The following is a 16,309-nucleotide window of genomic DNA, read 5'->3' on the forward strand; positions in this document are numbered from 1 at the left end:
TTGAAAACATCTTGATAACTGATTAAACCAAAATTATTTATTAGTCGGAAGAAAGACAGAAACGCGATCTATATGTAAAACCTCTACCAGACAAATATTTTAAGTAAAACGGAAGATATTTGTAGTTGTATAAAAGTGGCAGTTTTCATCGCTCGTCAAACTCGAAAACCGCAGCATTCATCTCAGAACCATGCCTATTTCACGCAGATTCCTTAATAAACGTAAGAGTTTTATATGTCACAAGAAAGACAGATATATAAGCTTTGTTCTAAATACCTTACCATGGGCATATTAAAATTTAAAGCGAAGATACGTGTACTTTTATAATAGCCGAGCTCCGACTCCGGACAGATCGATCGGCGGAGTAACTCTCTCTCAGAACAATGCTTATTTCACGTAAATTTGTAAATAATCGTAAATTTTTTATATGCGTCAAGAAAGATAGGATTATAAGGCTCATTTTAAACACTTTATCATAGACATAATTAAAGTTCTAATGAAGATTCATGTATTTTAATAATCGCCGAGCTCCGACCCCCGCATAGACTGAGCGACAGAGCAACTCTCTCAGAAGAATGTTTATTTTACGTAAATTCGTTAATAAACACAAATGTTTTACACGTCTTAAGAAGGATAGAAATATAAGCTTTATTTTAAATACATTACATTAGACATATTTAAAGCTCAAGTGAAGATATATATGTTTTTATAGTGGCGTTCAGTAGCTATCGGTCATGGAGTGCAGACGCCTACGCACTTGCCAATATGTTGTGTAATTAACAAAGATACGCTAATAAAGCCTAAAATATTACATGCCTCCAGAAAGACAGAGCTATAATCGTTATTGTGAGTGCATCAAAGGAAATATATCATGTTGGAGACCAATGATATAGCAATTTTAATTTAAGTTTCGAGTCCCGCCCGGTCGAGAGAGATGGGGCGACTCTCGCCCCATCTATTGGAGATTCTGTCCACTAAAGACCCAAAGCTACTCAAACCTTCCTAGCATTACGTAAGCAATGAAGTAATATGGTATATTTACTCACTATAATGTGGATGCTGGATGCAGAAAATGAGAAAACGTAATTTTACTCTGAAAAAATATCATTTCATAACAAAATAAGATGTAAATATGTAATATCAAAGGAAGTCGATGGTCCAAGCAACAATATCGTGGAGCGACTTATCCAGGATATATTGCTCTCTGGAAAGTGTTTGCTGGCATATCAACCTCTTTTTTTTTTTTTTTTTTTTTTTTTTTTTTTTTTTTTTTTTTTTAAAAAGATATATACAAGAGTTGTTACATTCTTGTAGAGCCACTAGTACGCGTAGCGTTTCGGGCAGGTCCCTGGAATACGATCCCCTGCCGCGAAGAATCGTTTTTTCATCCAAGTACACATTTTACTGTTGCGTTAAACAGAGGCTACAGTTAAGGAATTGCGCCCAGTAAATCCTCCCAGGCCAGGATACGAACCCATGACATGCGCTCGCGGAACGCCAGGCGAGTGTCTTACCACTACACCACGGAGACTGGTTTTCTGTACACAGTGATCCAGTCGTCGAACTTCTCTGCTCAAATTATCGCAAATTTAATTTATGATGTTAACAAGTAGAATGCGTATTTTTAATCAAATCTAACGATATTAACAAGTAGAATGCGTATTTTTAATCAAATCTAACATAACTAGCCAGAAAACGTTAAAGATTATTTAAAAATACATGGTTGGAAGTTAAATCAACTCCATAGAACAATATTTTTGTTATAGATACTAATCGTTATTTGTTGGTATGCGTTCGCTACTTAAACTATCATGTACTGTATTTATGTAAAATCTCCCTGTTTCTTCGGACATGGAACACGGAACCTTACACGCTCTCTGATTTACTGTTTAATAGAGATACACAAATAAGCTTATGATTGTATACGTTATCAAAAAGGCAGTGACAAAGTCAATTTTGCATTTTTTATTTAATTATTTATTTATTTATGCATATACAAGAATGTACATAAGGAATGTGAGGATACAAAGACCACTGGAACATTATCTAACACAGTGCACAGTTACAAACCCGTTAAGATTTCAACTTAGATTCAACAGAGCAGAAGAAGTTGTTAAACACATATGGCAAAATCTTACTGAAGCGACCATACGAGTCATAAATACTCATACTCCGCCCAAGTAAAACAGAAACAAGCGACACTTAGTGGGCCAGCCAGAGGCTTAGGGCCCGCGCAGGATTATCCCTGCAAAAAAAGAAGTAAAAAAAAAAAAAAAAAAAAAAAAAAAAGACTAGTGTGTGTGTGTGTGTACGATACGACCATCTGTGACAGCTGATCCACAATCATCTAATTCCTTGTTATAATATATATATATATAAATTAATTATAATCCTGATAAAGACCACAAGGAAATTTAAAGTATCTTAAGAAAATTATGTGTTTTTATTTTACATTAACTCAAATTTTAAACGGTTTAAGATACTTGTCTTGCATTATGAGAGTTGTTAATAACGTGAGCCGGAACTAACGGTGACAGTGAGTCACAATAAACATGGCGCACCTCTTCCAGGTGGACCGCGTCCGCCTCTTGTGTTCCTGTTGCGTCCTCAAGCCTATCACTGCTATTTATTTTTGCCGCCATTGCCTGAAGCTGAGATGCGGGAACTGTGTTTCTCACGAGGTAAATGGCGGTTGCTGCCACATAGGAAGTAAGGTTACTTGGAAGGAAGTTGTGTCCGTAGTTGGGTGTGTCTGAAGTCTGACATTGAGTCTTAGTAATAGTTTTCCTCGCTATGTATATCTTTAAGATCAGTGGGGATTTCCTGAGATCTGCTCTTGATGTTTAATTCCTTATATATATATATATATTGGTTTTTCTTTTTAGGTAGATACGCTCTTCTGCCCCAACTGCTTGGAGAATATGCCGTCCACCGAGGCACGTCTCAAGAAGAACAGGCGAGTGATTGTAGTTAATACCATAAAACTAAATACCATTTAAACTGTTAAGTTATTCGAATCAAATTGGTTAATGCCACAAAGATTATTTAAGATTCCAATGATTAGGTGTTGGCTTTGTTCTGTACTCGTAATTGGGGATCCTGGGTTAAATTCCCAGGTCATAAAACAGCTGGGCTTGCTTCTGCAGCAGTTTCCAGTTAAATTTGAGGTGTAGTTAGTACATGGAATATAAATAGCTGTTATGATTTATTCTTGCATGTAGTCCATTGTATTTATCTGCCATATTTGTTGCATTGTAGTATGTTTTGCCTCAACAGTTCTTGATATCTAATAACTTTTTTCTTAGTCTAATATAGCTTTCTCTAGATATACAGAATCATGATTTTCTATTTGCAAAACAAAACATTTCTTTTTGTATCTCTAACATCAGTTAAAAAAGATACTGTCATTATGGATTTTGTCTGAAGTAGAATAAACAGTTATAGAAAAATATAGCTTCCTTGAATATAGAAATTAATTGCTGCTTTACTTCAATTTCAATCATACCTCAATACAGTACTTACAAACTTGTCTTGTGGTATTAACAAGACTAATTGTTAATACCACAAAGACATAATCTTTGTGGTATTAACCAAGATAACTAACGTTACATCCTGCATTACTGTACTGCACTAAATTATTAAGATAATCAAATTGACAGGTATTCATTACAAGTCTTAAATTTTAAGTCATAAAAAGTACTCGACTTCAAAATTACAATTGGGTTGCAATTTCAAAGCATTTCTAATGAATATTACATACTGTATCATATGCCATGTTTAGTGTTCTCCAAATTGGACAATTATTTTTAATTTAGAGCCCAATTTATTGAGTTATAAATTTTCAGACTTAAATTTATGCCAAATTATTGATAGAATAAAAAAATCCTCAAATTAAAACAAATTTCTTGAAACTAATTCGCCAAATTGAAGATTGTTCCTATAAGGTAATTAAGGTAGAAATACTTAAGTTCATCATGATGCGTTTTCACATTTGTAATTTTTGAAGAAAATATTTTTTTGTTTGTTTAGGTTATGTTGCTGAAACTTTTACTGTTAGAATCCACTCAATAACATTTCTGAATTATTGGAACTGCTTAAAAATTTTAAATCTGTATTCCCAAGAGCACAGGCAGGAGAATTGCATAATAATTTATAATTGGAAAATACTAGAAGTACTAGTTCCAAATCTGCACAAATAAATAGCACCACACTAGACCAGAAGACATGGTAGAATGTGCACAGTAGCCCCATTGAATGGTGCAAAATGGCCTATAATGGTCCATAATGGCCCCATTGAATAGGCCAATTGAGAGAACTCGATAAACACCAAAGACCCAAGACTTCAAAAACATTCCCTCTGCACGTGCAGGACATAACTAGCTGACCTCTTGCAATGTTTAAAATGGAAATTGGTAAACACCTTCAAATGGTATCTGATCAACCAGGCTGCAACTCCATAAGTCAAGCTGCAATTAGCCACATTGAACAACCTGGTTGACGAGACCATCAACTAGGAGGCCTGATCAGGGTAGAGACTTTGCTCTGGGGACGTTGATCCTCATAGTCATTGACAGGCATATGACAGGTATGCATATAAATGATTGGATGGCCCCCTTAAAATTTTTCCAGTCTTTGTAACTCCTTAGAATTTTGTTTAAAGTTTATTTATGTATTTATTTATTTGTTTTTATGTACAAGACTGTACATTGGGCTTGTGAGAGTACATAACATTCTTGTACTCTTACATTCACAGGCCACTCTGGCTGGCTTTAAGCCAGCCAGTGGCCTGTGAGATAATCTGTCACTGTCTAAATACAATAAGCTATTACATTTCAAAGAGTGCCATACTACAAATGCTTTACAGTAGTAGTCATTTAAAGTGCAGTACAGGTCCTCACAGTCAAACGGAGAGCGCTCTGGGGGTTGTAGTCCTAAAGACCCAGGTTCAATTCCCAGTCGAAGCAGAAACAAATAGGCAGCTTTTTTCATATGGTGCCTCTGTTCACCTAGAAGTAAATAGGTACCTGGGGGTTAGACAGCTGTTATGGGCTGCATCCTGGGGATGTGTGTGCGTGCATGTGAGAGAGAGAGAAATGTGTGTGTTAGATATGATGGAAGAAAAATAAGTTAGGAGTCGGAACATTAGAGAACTGACAGTTAGAAAGACCAGGGGTCCAAAAGCTAACAGCTCAATGCTACAAGCACAAATAGTAAATTGAGTTTAGTATTGTAGTCATTCATCTGGAATAATTTCTTTCTAAACATCCCCAAAAGCTAAATGGTCCCCCCCTCCCCCCCCCCCCCCCCCCAACCTTTCAAAAAACCCTAAATTATGATGGTCCTTATTATTTATCCATTCCTTTTATTATTAAATCAGGTGTGCCAATTGTTTTGATTGCCCAAGCTGCAGCCACACCTTATCAACTAGAGCAACAAGCATCCAAACTCCATCTCCAGATGACTCGAGTAAAACAGTGACCAGGAAGGTGTACTACTTGGCCTGTACAAGCTGCAGGTGGACTTCAAGGGATGTTGGTCTTAAAGATCAAACAGTTGGTAAGTTGATAATACGTATTGTACAGTATATCGCTCTTTTTCAGGAAATATCCTGATGGGGAGAGCGATTGCAGCTCTTTCTATTGATGCATTTTGTCATAGAATTTTGCTTGCAATATTTAGTTACCTTTTGCTATTTTTGCTATTAGACTAAGCCTGTATATTAAACAGGGTATATGAATACATTCATTATAGTGTTAATTATTGATTCCTGTATTATTGTTATAGCAACTGGAGGCTGGTCTGAGCAGGATAATGAACATTATAAGTATCTGCAGTCCCTGTTGGAGCATTATCGGTCAGTTGCTCAGCAAGAGAAGCTTGACCGTGAGAGGAAACGATTTTCTCATCGTAAGTCGGCTTACTTGACCCTCACAGACAAGTATGGCCTTCCATCTCTCTTAGGACGGAAATCTCTTGCACCGCTCTCACCTTATGCACCAAAGGTAGGATTATATTAATGAATACCTGTATTGTTAAAATCCTGTAATTTATTATTAAAATTTTATGAAAATGCTAGGAATTGCTAGAATTACTAATCTCATTGGTATAACTATTTTGCATGCATTTAGTAATGAATCAAAGCCAGACTAGCACCAGTTTTTCTCCTCTTCCATCCCTCCCCCCTCCCACTATTGTCATCATTACATACTTTATTAATGTTTTTCCACAGGGGGATACTAGCCAAGCCTCAGAAATGACCCCATCAGAAGCCGTTTCTGAAGTAGATGGTCTTCCCGATAATATATTTACTGATGAAGTCGTTTTATCATTGGGTATGTTAAAGGAGAATTTTTAATGAGCATATGTATAAATGAAATGAAGAGCTTTCTTGCTACCCTGTGCCTGTATTAGCTTCTGCTTAACAATTTATATTCAGACATAAGTCTGTATTCATACATAATGTCAAGAAACCAGATGGGGGAGACAATTGAAGGGATGTCAGTTCAAATGTTCACAGGTAGAGCTCTGTAAACTCAAAATGTAACTGGCCCTATTTTTCACTTGTTACAACTTTGTTACAATTGTTACATCTTGGTGTAACGTTTTGATGACGTATTAGAACATTGTTATAACTTGTTAGAAGGTGCTATAATTTGTTTGAACGTTGTATCAACGTCATAGTCTTGTGTGTTTGGCGGGAGACATGTTAATTTCCAAATCATTTTGACGTAATTTACATAACGGTGCTGTACCTGCCAACTTCTTGTAAAAATCTATTTAGTTTACTAATAATGAATCTAGGATAGTGTGTATACTTTCTTATCTGACGGTACCCGACACTATACTGTGATGCCATGAGCCAAATTATTGTTAAAATAGACCCTTACTATGGTATTAGTTTTACAGTACAACACACTTCAAAATAAGTGTTAATAATATGACCATAAAATTGAGGGCTAACTCCCTATAATTTACTGTAAATCTTATTTTCCTGTGTAGTGTTAAAGTAAAATATTTTTTTACAAAGCCCCTAAATGTGCCATTTTGCCATAGCCTTTTTAATTTTTAGTATAATGCATATAGACATTGCTGGAAATGTTTTAATTGTTAAATATGTAGGCTACAGTATTACATTTTACTATCAGCAACAAACATGGAGCAGCGCATGGCATCCCCTGAATGGCAGCCAGAGAACACCTGCGACTTGTACCCGCTTCACAAGCACATTCTTGTCAAGCGGTCTCTTAGGTGCCGCCACTGTGAGCACAACCTTTCTAAGCCAGAGTATAATCCTTCTTCAATCAAATTCAAGATTCAGCTTGGAGCATTGTAAGTTTGTTGTCTTGGTTCATTATGGGTTTGGTGCCTTCTTTTGATAATTACTTACTTACTTGGTTCATTATGTGGGCTGATGAATATGATCGTTAGAAGAATTGTCTGCCTGAAGTTCACCATGTTAAGTGATTGAGAGATTCTGGGCTACATATTGTAGTTTCCACAACACGAGCATTTTGTTTGTAAAGCAGTTGTTTATAAGGTGTTCACTAGGGAATACCATTAGTTTTCACGTAAGTTCTGTATATAAACATTTATTGTGTCCTTGCATTACCCAGAGAATGCCATGTGTATCAACTTGAATCTTTTAACACTTGGGTTTGTTGTGTATGTAGGTGCATGGAAAAATTTAAATTTGTTATCAAGTCACTGCCCCCTGGTTGCAGGTTTTGGAAACATTTTTTAAAATTGTGGAAAAGGGGGGGGGGGGGTGTCAAAGTAGCAAGTGTATCTGTTCCAAAGTTTCAGTACACATTCTCTGATACCAGGAGATACTCATAAGACAGAAGTCTTGGAATACAAGTGCTACCTAAGGTTATGTGCTCTGCAGTATATTAGCTGGCTTTTTGTTTTTTTTGAGCTAATCCCCAAATGTTACTTCCTAAAGTAAGATTTGACTGGATCCAAAGAACAGGATGACACACTGCTCTGGCACCACATGGTCAGTCTCTTCAAAGAATGTACTGGTGCTATGGACCACTGAAGAACATTCCATCTAACATAATGCCCCCATTGAGAATCCTTGTAAGAACTTGAAACTGCTTCTCAAGCTCAAATGTGACTGTTGTTACTAGGCCTACTGGGTCTGTGTTAGTAACCGAGATGAGGACCACACAATGACCACTGCTGCGGGTCTTTGCTCCCACACACTTCGGTGCCGCTGATCGCCCTGAGAGCCCTTTCAGTCAAACCACAGGAGGAACCGCTACTTGCGATCCGGCCTTGTACCCACGGAAGAGTGAAGGGAGACTCGGTATTAACCTCAAGACGTTGCTTCGTGCAGCTACAGCGCTTCCTCCGAGTCTTGCCCGCCGTAACAGTCACAAGTTACCTGTCGCACACCTGTGTCACTCGGCTACTTATAAGGTCTCCAGCTGGGTTTGAAACTGCATCCCAGCAATGCAGCTCGGTGGTTAAAGTCTCTTTCGCCAGACAGTGATACGTTACCACTATTACAGTGTTACTCAGTGTTGCCAGCCTAGGGTACATTTCTATAAATACCAACATTACAGAAATGTTACCAGTCACTAGGATATTTCCAATAATAATAATGATAATAGTGTGGTGCATACAGTATCACTTATGTAATGCTCAAAGAGAGATGGAGGGAGCACTTGAACACATCAGTAAAAATGATGGCGTACTATACTAAGAACTACATTAAACATGTAAAGAAATAAGCACATGGATATATATATAATGTGTATGAATAGATGAACTGATGAACTGGAGGTCATCTTCGGCATGACTAGAGAGGGATGTTTGAAAAGATCCCTGTTGTGACAATGCTTGAATATCAACCAATCCTGCCTGTATGTAATCCTGTCAATGGGGTCAGCAGGATTTTGTCTAAGAGAGCAACAGTGTGTCATATTTAGAAAGTAGCTCTTTTATATTTTTGTAACCTTTAAATATGATGGTTTTGGGATAAACCCCTCTTGACCATTACATTATGGACCATTGCATTGCTTTCAACAAGATTTTGGAGTTGCTTCCGAGTTTCTAATCACAATTATATTGTCCCCAACTTTTACTGCTATTTACAGCCATTGTAGATTTTTGTTTATTTGGCAGAAAATTTAATTAATTTAATAATAATAAAATGCTGCTCATTTGAAAAAAAAAGTTAGACATGAAGGAAGAATTATTTGAAGTGTAATGTACATGGGCAATTTTGATCCTCGGAAGCAACACATGTTGCTGTCTATACAGAAAGATGTACAGTATTGAGTTTTACTGTTTAATATTGCTGACTTTATTAAGTGGATAGTGATAGGAGGAGGATACAAAGATGTAAATGTGTTTTTATTTGTATTCTCAACAGTTATCATGTGCCTGAGGTAAGGATGGTTCACCAGATGGATCTGAAGTCAGATGTGGAGACATGTGTTCAAGTCTCCCTTTGTAACCCTACACCTCATGACATGACTTTAGCTCTCCTCCCATTTGTTCCTGAGGCTTATATATCCCAGCAGCAGAAAGGTAAGAGCACAGGCAATGGTGTGATTGAAGACCTTCGGAGCTTGTTCCAGAAAATCATGCTAGAATTTATCTTGATAGTTTTTTTTTTTTTTTTTTTGATAGATCAACTATACTTCCATTGCCTATGAACAATGGCTTCCTTGTAGTAAAGAAATATTCAAATATTGTACAAAAATCAGATTTGAAACATTTAATTGGCCACAATATGATACAGCAAATGTTCTAAATATGTACACCTCTTATATCAAGTCCACTACGGCTCACCATAGCCCGTGCTATTTGGAATATTTTGTTCCTAGTAGCTGAATCTAAAATGACAACAATGTACACCTCTTTATGTTTTATAAATTCAACACTAATACTAATTTTTCCCTTGATTAATTTGAGTATATACCTAATTATAAGTTACAAATGTTACCTATAATGTATTACTGCATTTGCATGGTTTTCAGTTGAGGAATCGGAAGATGGAGAGTGTCTGAACACCAGTAGTCTAGTGCGGGTGGTAGATATACCCCCAGAGAAGACTGACCTGACTCCCACAGCAGATGTTGCACTGCCACAAGGCCAACTTGTCTTGGCTGCTAGAGATGATACTGCCGAATATGATGACCAGGACTCGAGCTCAAATTATAAAGATGATCCTCAGTGAGTAGTCTGAAGTTTTCCATTTGACGAAGCAGTTACCGGTATATACAGTTTCTTGATTTCAATGTTTATGTACTGCATTTTATATTCATTTTAGGTATTCATTTGGGTTTATATATTGAATTCATTTTCTGTTCTTTGTCTTTTTAATGTGTTAGGTTTGTCACCAGCACTAATGTTCCAATTATAAATTTTGTCCCTGTAGATGGGTGGATCAAAGAGACATCTGTTTCAGACAGAAAAGCTTTATTACTACTTTTCTTTTCTCATTACTTGCAAAAAGACAATAAGGAGAAGACATTTAGGTTTTTAATGAATAATTCAAATAATTGTAAATTTAAATACAGTAATTTATTATGAGGTGAAATAGAAAGTAATTTTAGTGTGATTTGAATTGGTTATACTTTGAAACCACTACAGATGTTTTAAAAATCTTGTACATACAATAGTCACTTTAAATACTTTTTTCTTCTTCAGTGTGGTGGCATGGCGTCGAGCAAATAAAGTTGGTGTTAATCTACTAGTAACTCCAAAACCTGGTGTTGCACAAGCTAAGGTGGGTTTTGTACTACGTTATGATTACACAAACACTGTTGCCACAGCTAGTGAGTCGAGGACAGTTACTTTAAATATTCCTGTTATGATAGATGTTGGACCTGTTTCTGAAGTGAAATAAGAGCATACCAGTTATCCCAAACAAGATTTATTACTATAGGCAACATTTAATCACACAAATGTTAGGCAATAATGTTAATGCACACTAGGTATTGGCTTATAAGCACACATCCATTGTCACGTGACATCTAATGTTGAATAAGCAAGGTTGTTTTTATTGCATGGTGTCAAAGTAGGGTTTCAACTGTAATTTCATTGCCAATGCTTAAATTATGGCTTTGATACGTAGCTTGCCAAGAAACTTGGTATTTGAGCTTACTGTCTTGGTTCTAAAGACAATTCCTAACCTCTAATGTTGGTGTAACTCTAGGAATGTATTGATATGTCACTCATGCCATGTTCAGTACTCTTAACACCAGTTGTTCTTAAATTACAAATTATATAAGAAAAATGAGCTGTTGGTTCCTAATGTCCTAAATAAATACATGACTATTTTCCAAACTTTGATTTCAATACCAATCTACATATTTCTGGGAAGCTTTGGTTTGAGGTGTTAGCACTGCATTACAAGTCAATTTTTGTCAACTTGATTCAATCCCTACATTTATATTATGTTCAGCCTATGCAATTCTTTTATATAACTTAATTATCCCTTAATTTGACTCAAAAGGTAAAAGAAAATGAAAGAAAACAGTTTAAAGTTTATTTTATTATCATAAATTAGATTCTTGTACAAATTATATACAAAATATAGCACACCACTGTTATACATAAATTACATTGTAAATCACCAATATCATTATGACAAGGAGGAAGTTACAACTGGAGAATATTTACAGTCGCTATAAAGGCTGCAAGTAAATGACAGTGAAGAGGGTACACACAACCACCTTCATTCAGAACAGGAGAGCCTAGAGTGCTGATTATCTAGGACAGTTGATTTCAACACAAGTCAGCTATTCTGGCTAATAGTCTTGAAAAATTTAGATAGCAAAGTCTGCATTTTTCTGAACTAACCCACATTAAAATTGTGCATTATTTACATAATTGCCGTCTTCAAATGTAAGGTTAACCCAAGTTACTGACTTGCAGCAAACCAAGTTCACTATATAGTACTAGTAACATATTGCAATGTCAGAGAAACTCACCAAATCATCAAATTTTACTAAATTCATACATTTCAAAAAGTAAAAAAAATTGTTTTTGAAAGGGTGTGAATGCCCTTTGGAAAACTACTGTCTTGTAGACTTGTGCAGCAACCATAAAAAAAAATGGACACCCTTATTTCCTGGCTGACATTGCTTTAAATTATTTTGAAATTTTAAATTTCTTTCAATACTGTACATAAAATGCTAAATTACTAGTGCAAATACCACAACAGCTGTTTAGTGTCCTAGAAAATCAAGTACCTGTTCAACCTAACCCTGGATGACACAAATATTAGTGTACAGCTTGCTGTAACAATGGCAACACTGGGAACAGCTGGCCTGGGTCACATCTTGTCTCATACATCCTTCACAATACAAACTATATCATCACATACTCAATACATTCGTTACAATACAAAGCACACAATCACATACAGTATTTACAACTTCAGTTTCATTTAGCCTTGTGATTTAACATGAACTCACAATGAGAAAATAATGGGTGATAAGTGATTGGTCTAGGCATAATTTTAGGTATTGTAAAATTCAGTTGTTGTAATAACAAAAACATTAACTGGTCTAGTATACATTCACAAACATAACAATAAGACATAAGGATGACACAATCAATGCAAGTCATCATAATTGAGCAAAAAGGAGGAATGTCTACTGACACCAGCTACAAATTAGTTGAAAGAGAGACGATTGAACATTGTGCTTTATAATTTGCTACAGTATGTTTTTATACAAATAGAAAATTACAACATTTGCTATAAAATGTCAATCTGTCAAATTCTTAACACACCTTGAATAAGCTGGGACATCACAATCACATATCTATGACACTAGATACTGAAGGGACCTGTCTATGAAATCATATTCAATAAAAAAAAAAAAAAAAATAAAAAATATTCAAACACCATATACTATTACCCGGTGGCCAACAAGCACAGGTATATTTTTCACACAATGCAATACGAGGTAAATACAGCGATGAATGACAAATTTTGAAAATAGATGCCACACACTTGAGTTGTCATGGAAAAAGACAGACTCCAAATATTTTTAACATTTAGTAGAAAGGGATTACAAGTGTTCAGATAGACTAGAAAATAGATATAGCAGTGGGGACTAGCACACCTTAGTGGAAATCACAAGTTGTTTACTACTAAGAAGTTGCACATCAGAAATGAATCTCCACAACATGGAAGAAAAACGTAGGATGTAATTATTACTACAGTATCTGAATTCTGAAGCAACACAGAATGGCTATGCAAATGCCAAAAAGATCTTAGTGTAGTGCCTCAATATATTGGCATGATTAACAATTATATTTCCATAAATTTAAGGACAATCAAATTTAAAATGTGCAACAAAATTCAAAGCTATTTATATTAAGCAACTGCCACATAAATGTAGTCATTGTCGTATTAAGAGGTGAGGCTTCAGAATTTCTGCCTACGTCATATCCATACAGCACACACTTTATCCTGAATTATGGTCCTACTCTCACGACTAGCAATGTGTATACAAGATACCAGGAAGAACCACATAGCTACTCCGCAGTTCATGGGTAAGTGAAACATTTAATTTAAACTGATGGGAGATTTTACAGTATATTTAAATCGAAATGTCTTCTCCCATGAACCAGCAGATGTGTTCTACTTAGAGGCACAGGAGTTAGTGATCTGGAAGTTGATAGCCACTGACAGTTATCTCTTTATATGAGATTCAACATTATATCTGCACATCCTGCAGCTGGGCATCTGTACCTCATCTGAAAGTGGCAAAGGTTATCCTTAATCTACATATCACAAGGTGGTTTTCAAAGATGGAAGCCTAAATATCAGCATCCTCAATGTAGTAGTGGTAAAATTAATATCACTTTACATAGTATGATAATTCTCCCTATTTGTCCTCGTTAATTTAGTTAGAGGGTGAGTCTTGCCTTGCTGTTTCTTTTGCCGTACTTCTGTTCCACATGCTTGGCCTCTTCCTCCTGGTGGAGGTTTATGAGGTGGCATCACTGTAGGGGATAAACTGCCTCCTGGAGTCATTTGTCTCGCTGGAGTCTGTGGAGGTTGGGACTGTGCTCGGAGAGTTGGCTTAAAATTATAGTCTAAACTGGATTTACGTTGAGGTACAGGTGGTAGGAACTTGTCAGGTGTGGAACTGTCAGAATTTGCTCTTACACTTCTTGTTTGAACTTTAGGCAGCCTCTGTTCTTGAGGATCTTCAAATTTGACTACAAGACTTTTAACACAAATTTCTTCAGAATTAACTTTTTCAAGGTCCCTTACATCTGCTTCTGTTTGAACTAATAATTGTTCTAACAACTGCCTTGAAGAGCAACCTGGTGAAGTAGGTGATGTACTCAGGCGTTCTAAACTGTGAGATCTCTTTCTAATGCCTTTCATTCTAAATTGTTTTATTTTGTCATCTTCCTTCTGTTCCAAGGCTTTAGTAATTTTCTTAACCTTACCCCCTTCAGTTTCACCTTCAACCTGTCCCTCAAATTTCGCTCTTTTTTCTGAAAAACTACGACCAAGGTTATTGGGTAGATTGACTTCTGTTTTTTCCAATTTTAGGTCACAATAGCTTTGGGAGCGAGTATAGGATGGCGAAAGAAGCTTCTCTTGGGTCTTTCTTAATTCTGCAGGAGTTCCTTCTTGACTTTTACTTTCTAGAAGTTCTGTGTGTTGTTTCACAGTTCCAGGCACTGGAATCTCTTCAGTTAGAGAACATCTTTCATTAATATTTAAGACATCATTTTTAGGTAACTCTATATTAGAAGATAGCGGAATTATTCCCTGTGTCAGAGATATAGTTGTGCATGATATATTAGGCTGTGATCTGGTTAGGGCTAAGGGATTTGTACTATCTGGAATGCAAATATTTAATGTAGGTGTGCTCTGGTGGTGGTCTAAGAAACTCTCTGAATTTTCCTCCATGCCTTCATCAGTCAATTCCATAGGAGCAACCCTTTCAGTTGGACTTTTATAAGGAGCTGGTCCATATGCCTTTAAATTTGTTACAGGCCTGCAATGAGAGGCATCTTCAATTGCACCATCTTCTAAATATTCCATTTCATTTGATATTATTTTATCGCCAACTAATCCATCTTTCATATCAGAACTTCTGCCTTTGTTTCTTCTGATAGTTCCTGGTGAGAATGGCCCTGGATCTTTCTCAAAGTAAGTTTCTGTTAAACTACTATTTGGTACTAATATTTCTAAATTTTCTCTAAGAGGCTGTTGCTTTATATCAAATGGTCCAAAGGAACTATTCCTGGAAGGTATAGTACCTACTGTTCCTCTTGTATCACAGGATCCCCAAGAGCTTTGTCTAGAAGGTGTATCTCTATCTGCTAGAACCACAGCACTATCAAATGATCCCCATGAACTATTGCGTGATGGAGTGTCTTTTATATCAACTCCATAAGGGATAATGGCACTTAATCTTTGCTGCTTTCTTTCCTCTCTGTCAAACACCTTATCAAGTTTTACAGAGAAGGGGTCATCTCTCTTAACAGTGTCTGAACCTACAGAGTCTTGACGTCCATAACTTGGTGATCTGACTATTTCCACTTTTTGCAACTGACCACTCAAGGAACCAGATGAACTTTGTCTTGATAGTGGCAAGTCGCCCTCTTTATCTGGACCAGATTTAGTATCATTCATTTTTACCTTTTCCTCAAAATCTTGTTTTTGTCTCTTCACAATGCCTGCAGGCCATGTAATTGATTCTTTAGGCACACCTACAGGACTCTCTGTTGTATCCATACTCTCCTCCACTTCACTCTTTTCCTCTTGCCATATCTGGGATGGAACTAACACAGCCTGAAGTTTCTGAGCAGCTGGCTTAGTCTGGGAAACAACTGGTTCACTACCCTGTAAGTCTTCACCTGGTGCAAGTAAAGTTTCAATGACTTTATCTAACTCAGCAGTGCTTGAATGGTTACTGAAATCATCACTAGATGTGATTGTATTCTGTATCTGTATTGTATCGCCTTTTTTTACATTTTGTGTTTTTTTACCAATTTGATTACTACTTTGTACATTTTCAAATTCATTAATCCTATCTTTAACTGAAGAAGATAATTGTAGTGCAGAAACTTCATTAATGGTACTTCCAGTAGGGCTGTCGGTGAACAATGGATTGAGTGCTTCTACTACAGATAAAGATACTTCACTTTGGTCTTTTGTTGAACCTTCAACACTCATATCCCGAAGATCCCTTTGTTGCAATGTTACATGGGCTCGCCATGACTGTACATTGAGTGATTGGGAGAGCCGCCATGAATCTCCTAAATCATTTCCACCTGAAATTTAAGATGCTAAAATGTATTGAGATTCTTGTAA

General features: G+C 36.3%; 2 protein-coding genes across 5 annotated transcripts in view; one reads left to right on the top strand and one right to left on the bottom strand.

Annotated features, from left to right (window-relative positions):
* The first annotated feature begins 2,521 nt into the window (after positions 1–2,521).
* Positions 2,522–11,294, top strand: DCTN4-p62 (dynactin subunit 4). 2 transcript variants are annotated; one of them, XM_045749829.2, is made up of 9 exons: positions 2,522–2,681; positions 2,886–2,956; positions 5,378–5,556; positions 5,785–6,002; positions 6,230–6,332; positions 7,146–7,329; positions 9,380–9,537; positions 9,990–10,185; positions 10,663–11,294. In XM_045749829.2, the coding sequence occupies exons 1-9, from the start codon at positions 2,553–2,555 to the stop codon at positions 10,859–10,861; spliced, it is 1,437 nt and encodes a 478-aa protein (XP_045605785.1). In that variant the 5' UTR covers positions 2,522–2,552; the 3' UTR covers positions 10,862–11,294. The 2 variants fall into 2 exon arrangements, with proteins under 2 accessions (XP_045605785.1, XP_045605786.1); XM_045749830.2 differs by having other exon boundaries at positions 2,591–2,709.
* Positions 11,295–11,489: 195 nt separating this feature from the next.
* The window catches only part of ssh (Protein phosphatase Slingshot), a 165,692-nt gene continuing 160,872 nt past the window's right edge, over positions 11,490–16,309 (bottom strand). For all 3 annotated transcript variants that reach the window (XM_045749824.2, XM_045749823.2, XM_045749826.2), the window contains one exon: positions 11,490–16,269. In XM_045749824.2, the coding sequence (XP_045605780.2) occupies positions 13,835–16,269 (2,435 nt within the window). In that variant the 3' untranslated portion in view covers positions 11,490–13,834. The remainder of the gene's footprint in view (positions 16,270–16,309) is intronic.

Source organism: Procambarus clarkii, chromosome 47, assembly GCF_040958095.1.
Source record: "Procambarus clarkii isolate CNS0578487 chromosome 47, FALCON_Pclarkii_2.0, whole genome shotgun sequence".
NCBI lineage: Eukaryota > Metazoa > Arthropoda > Malacostraca > Decapoda > Cambaridae > Procambarus > Procambarus clarkii.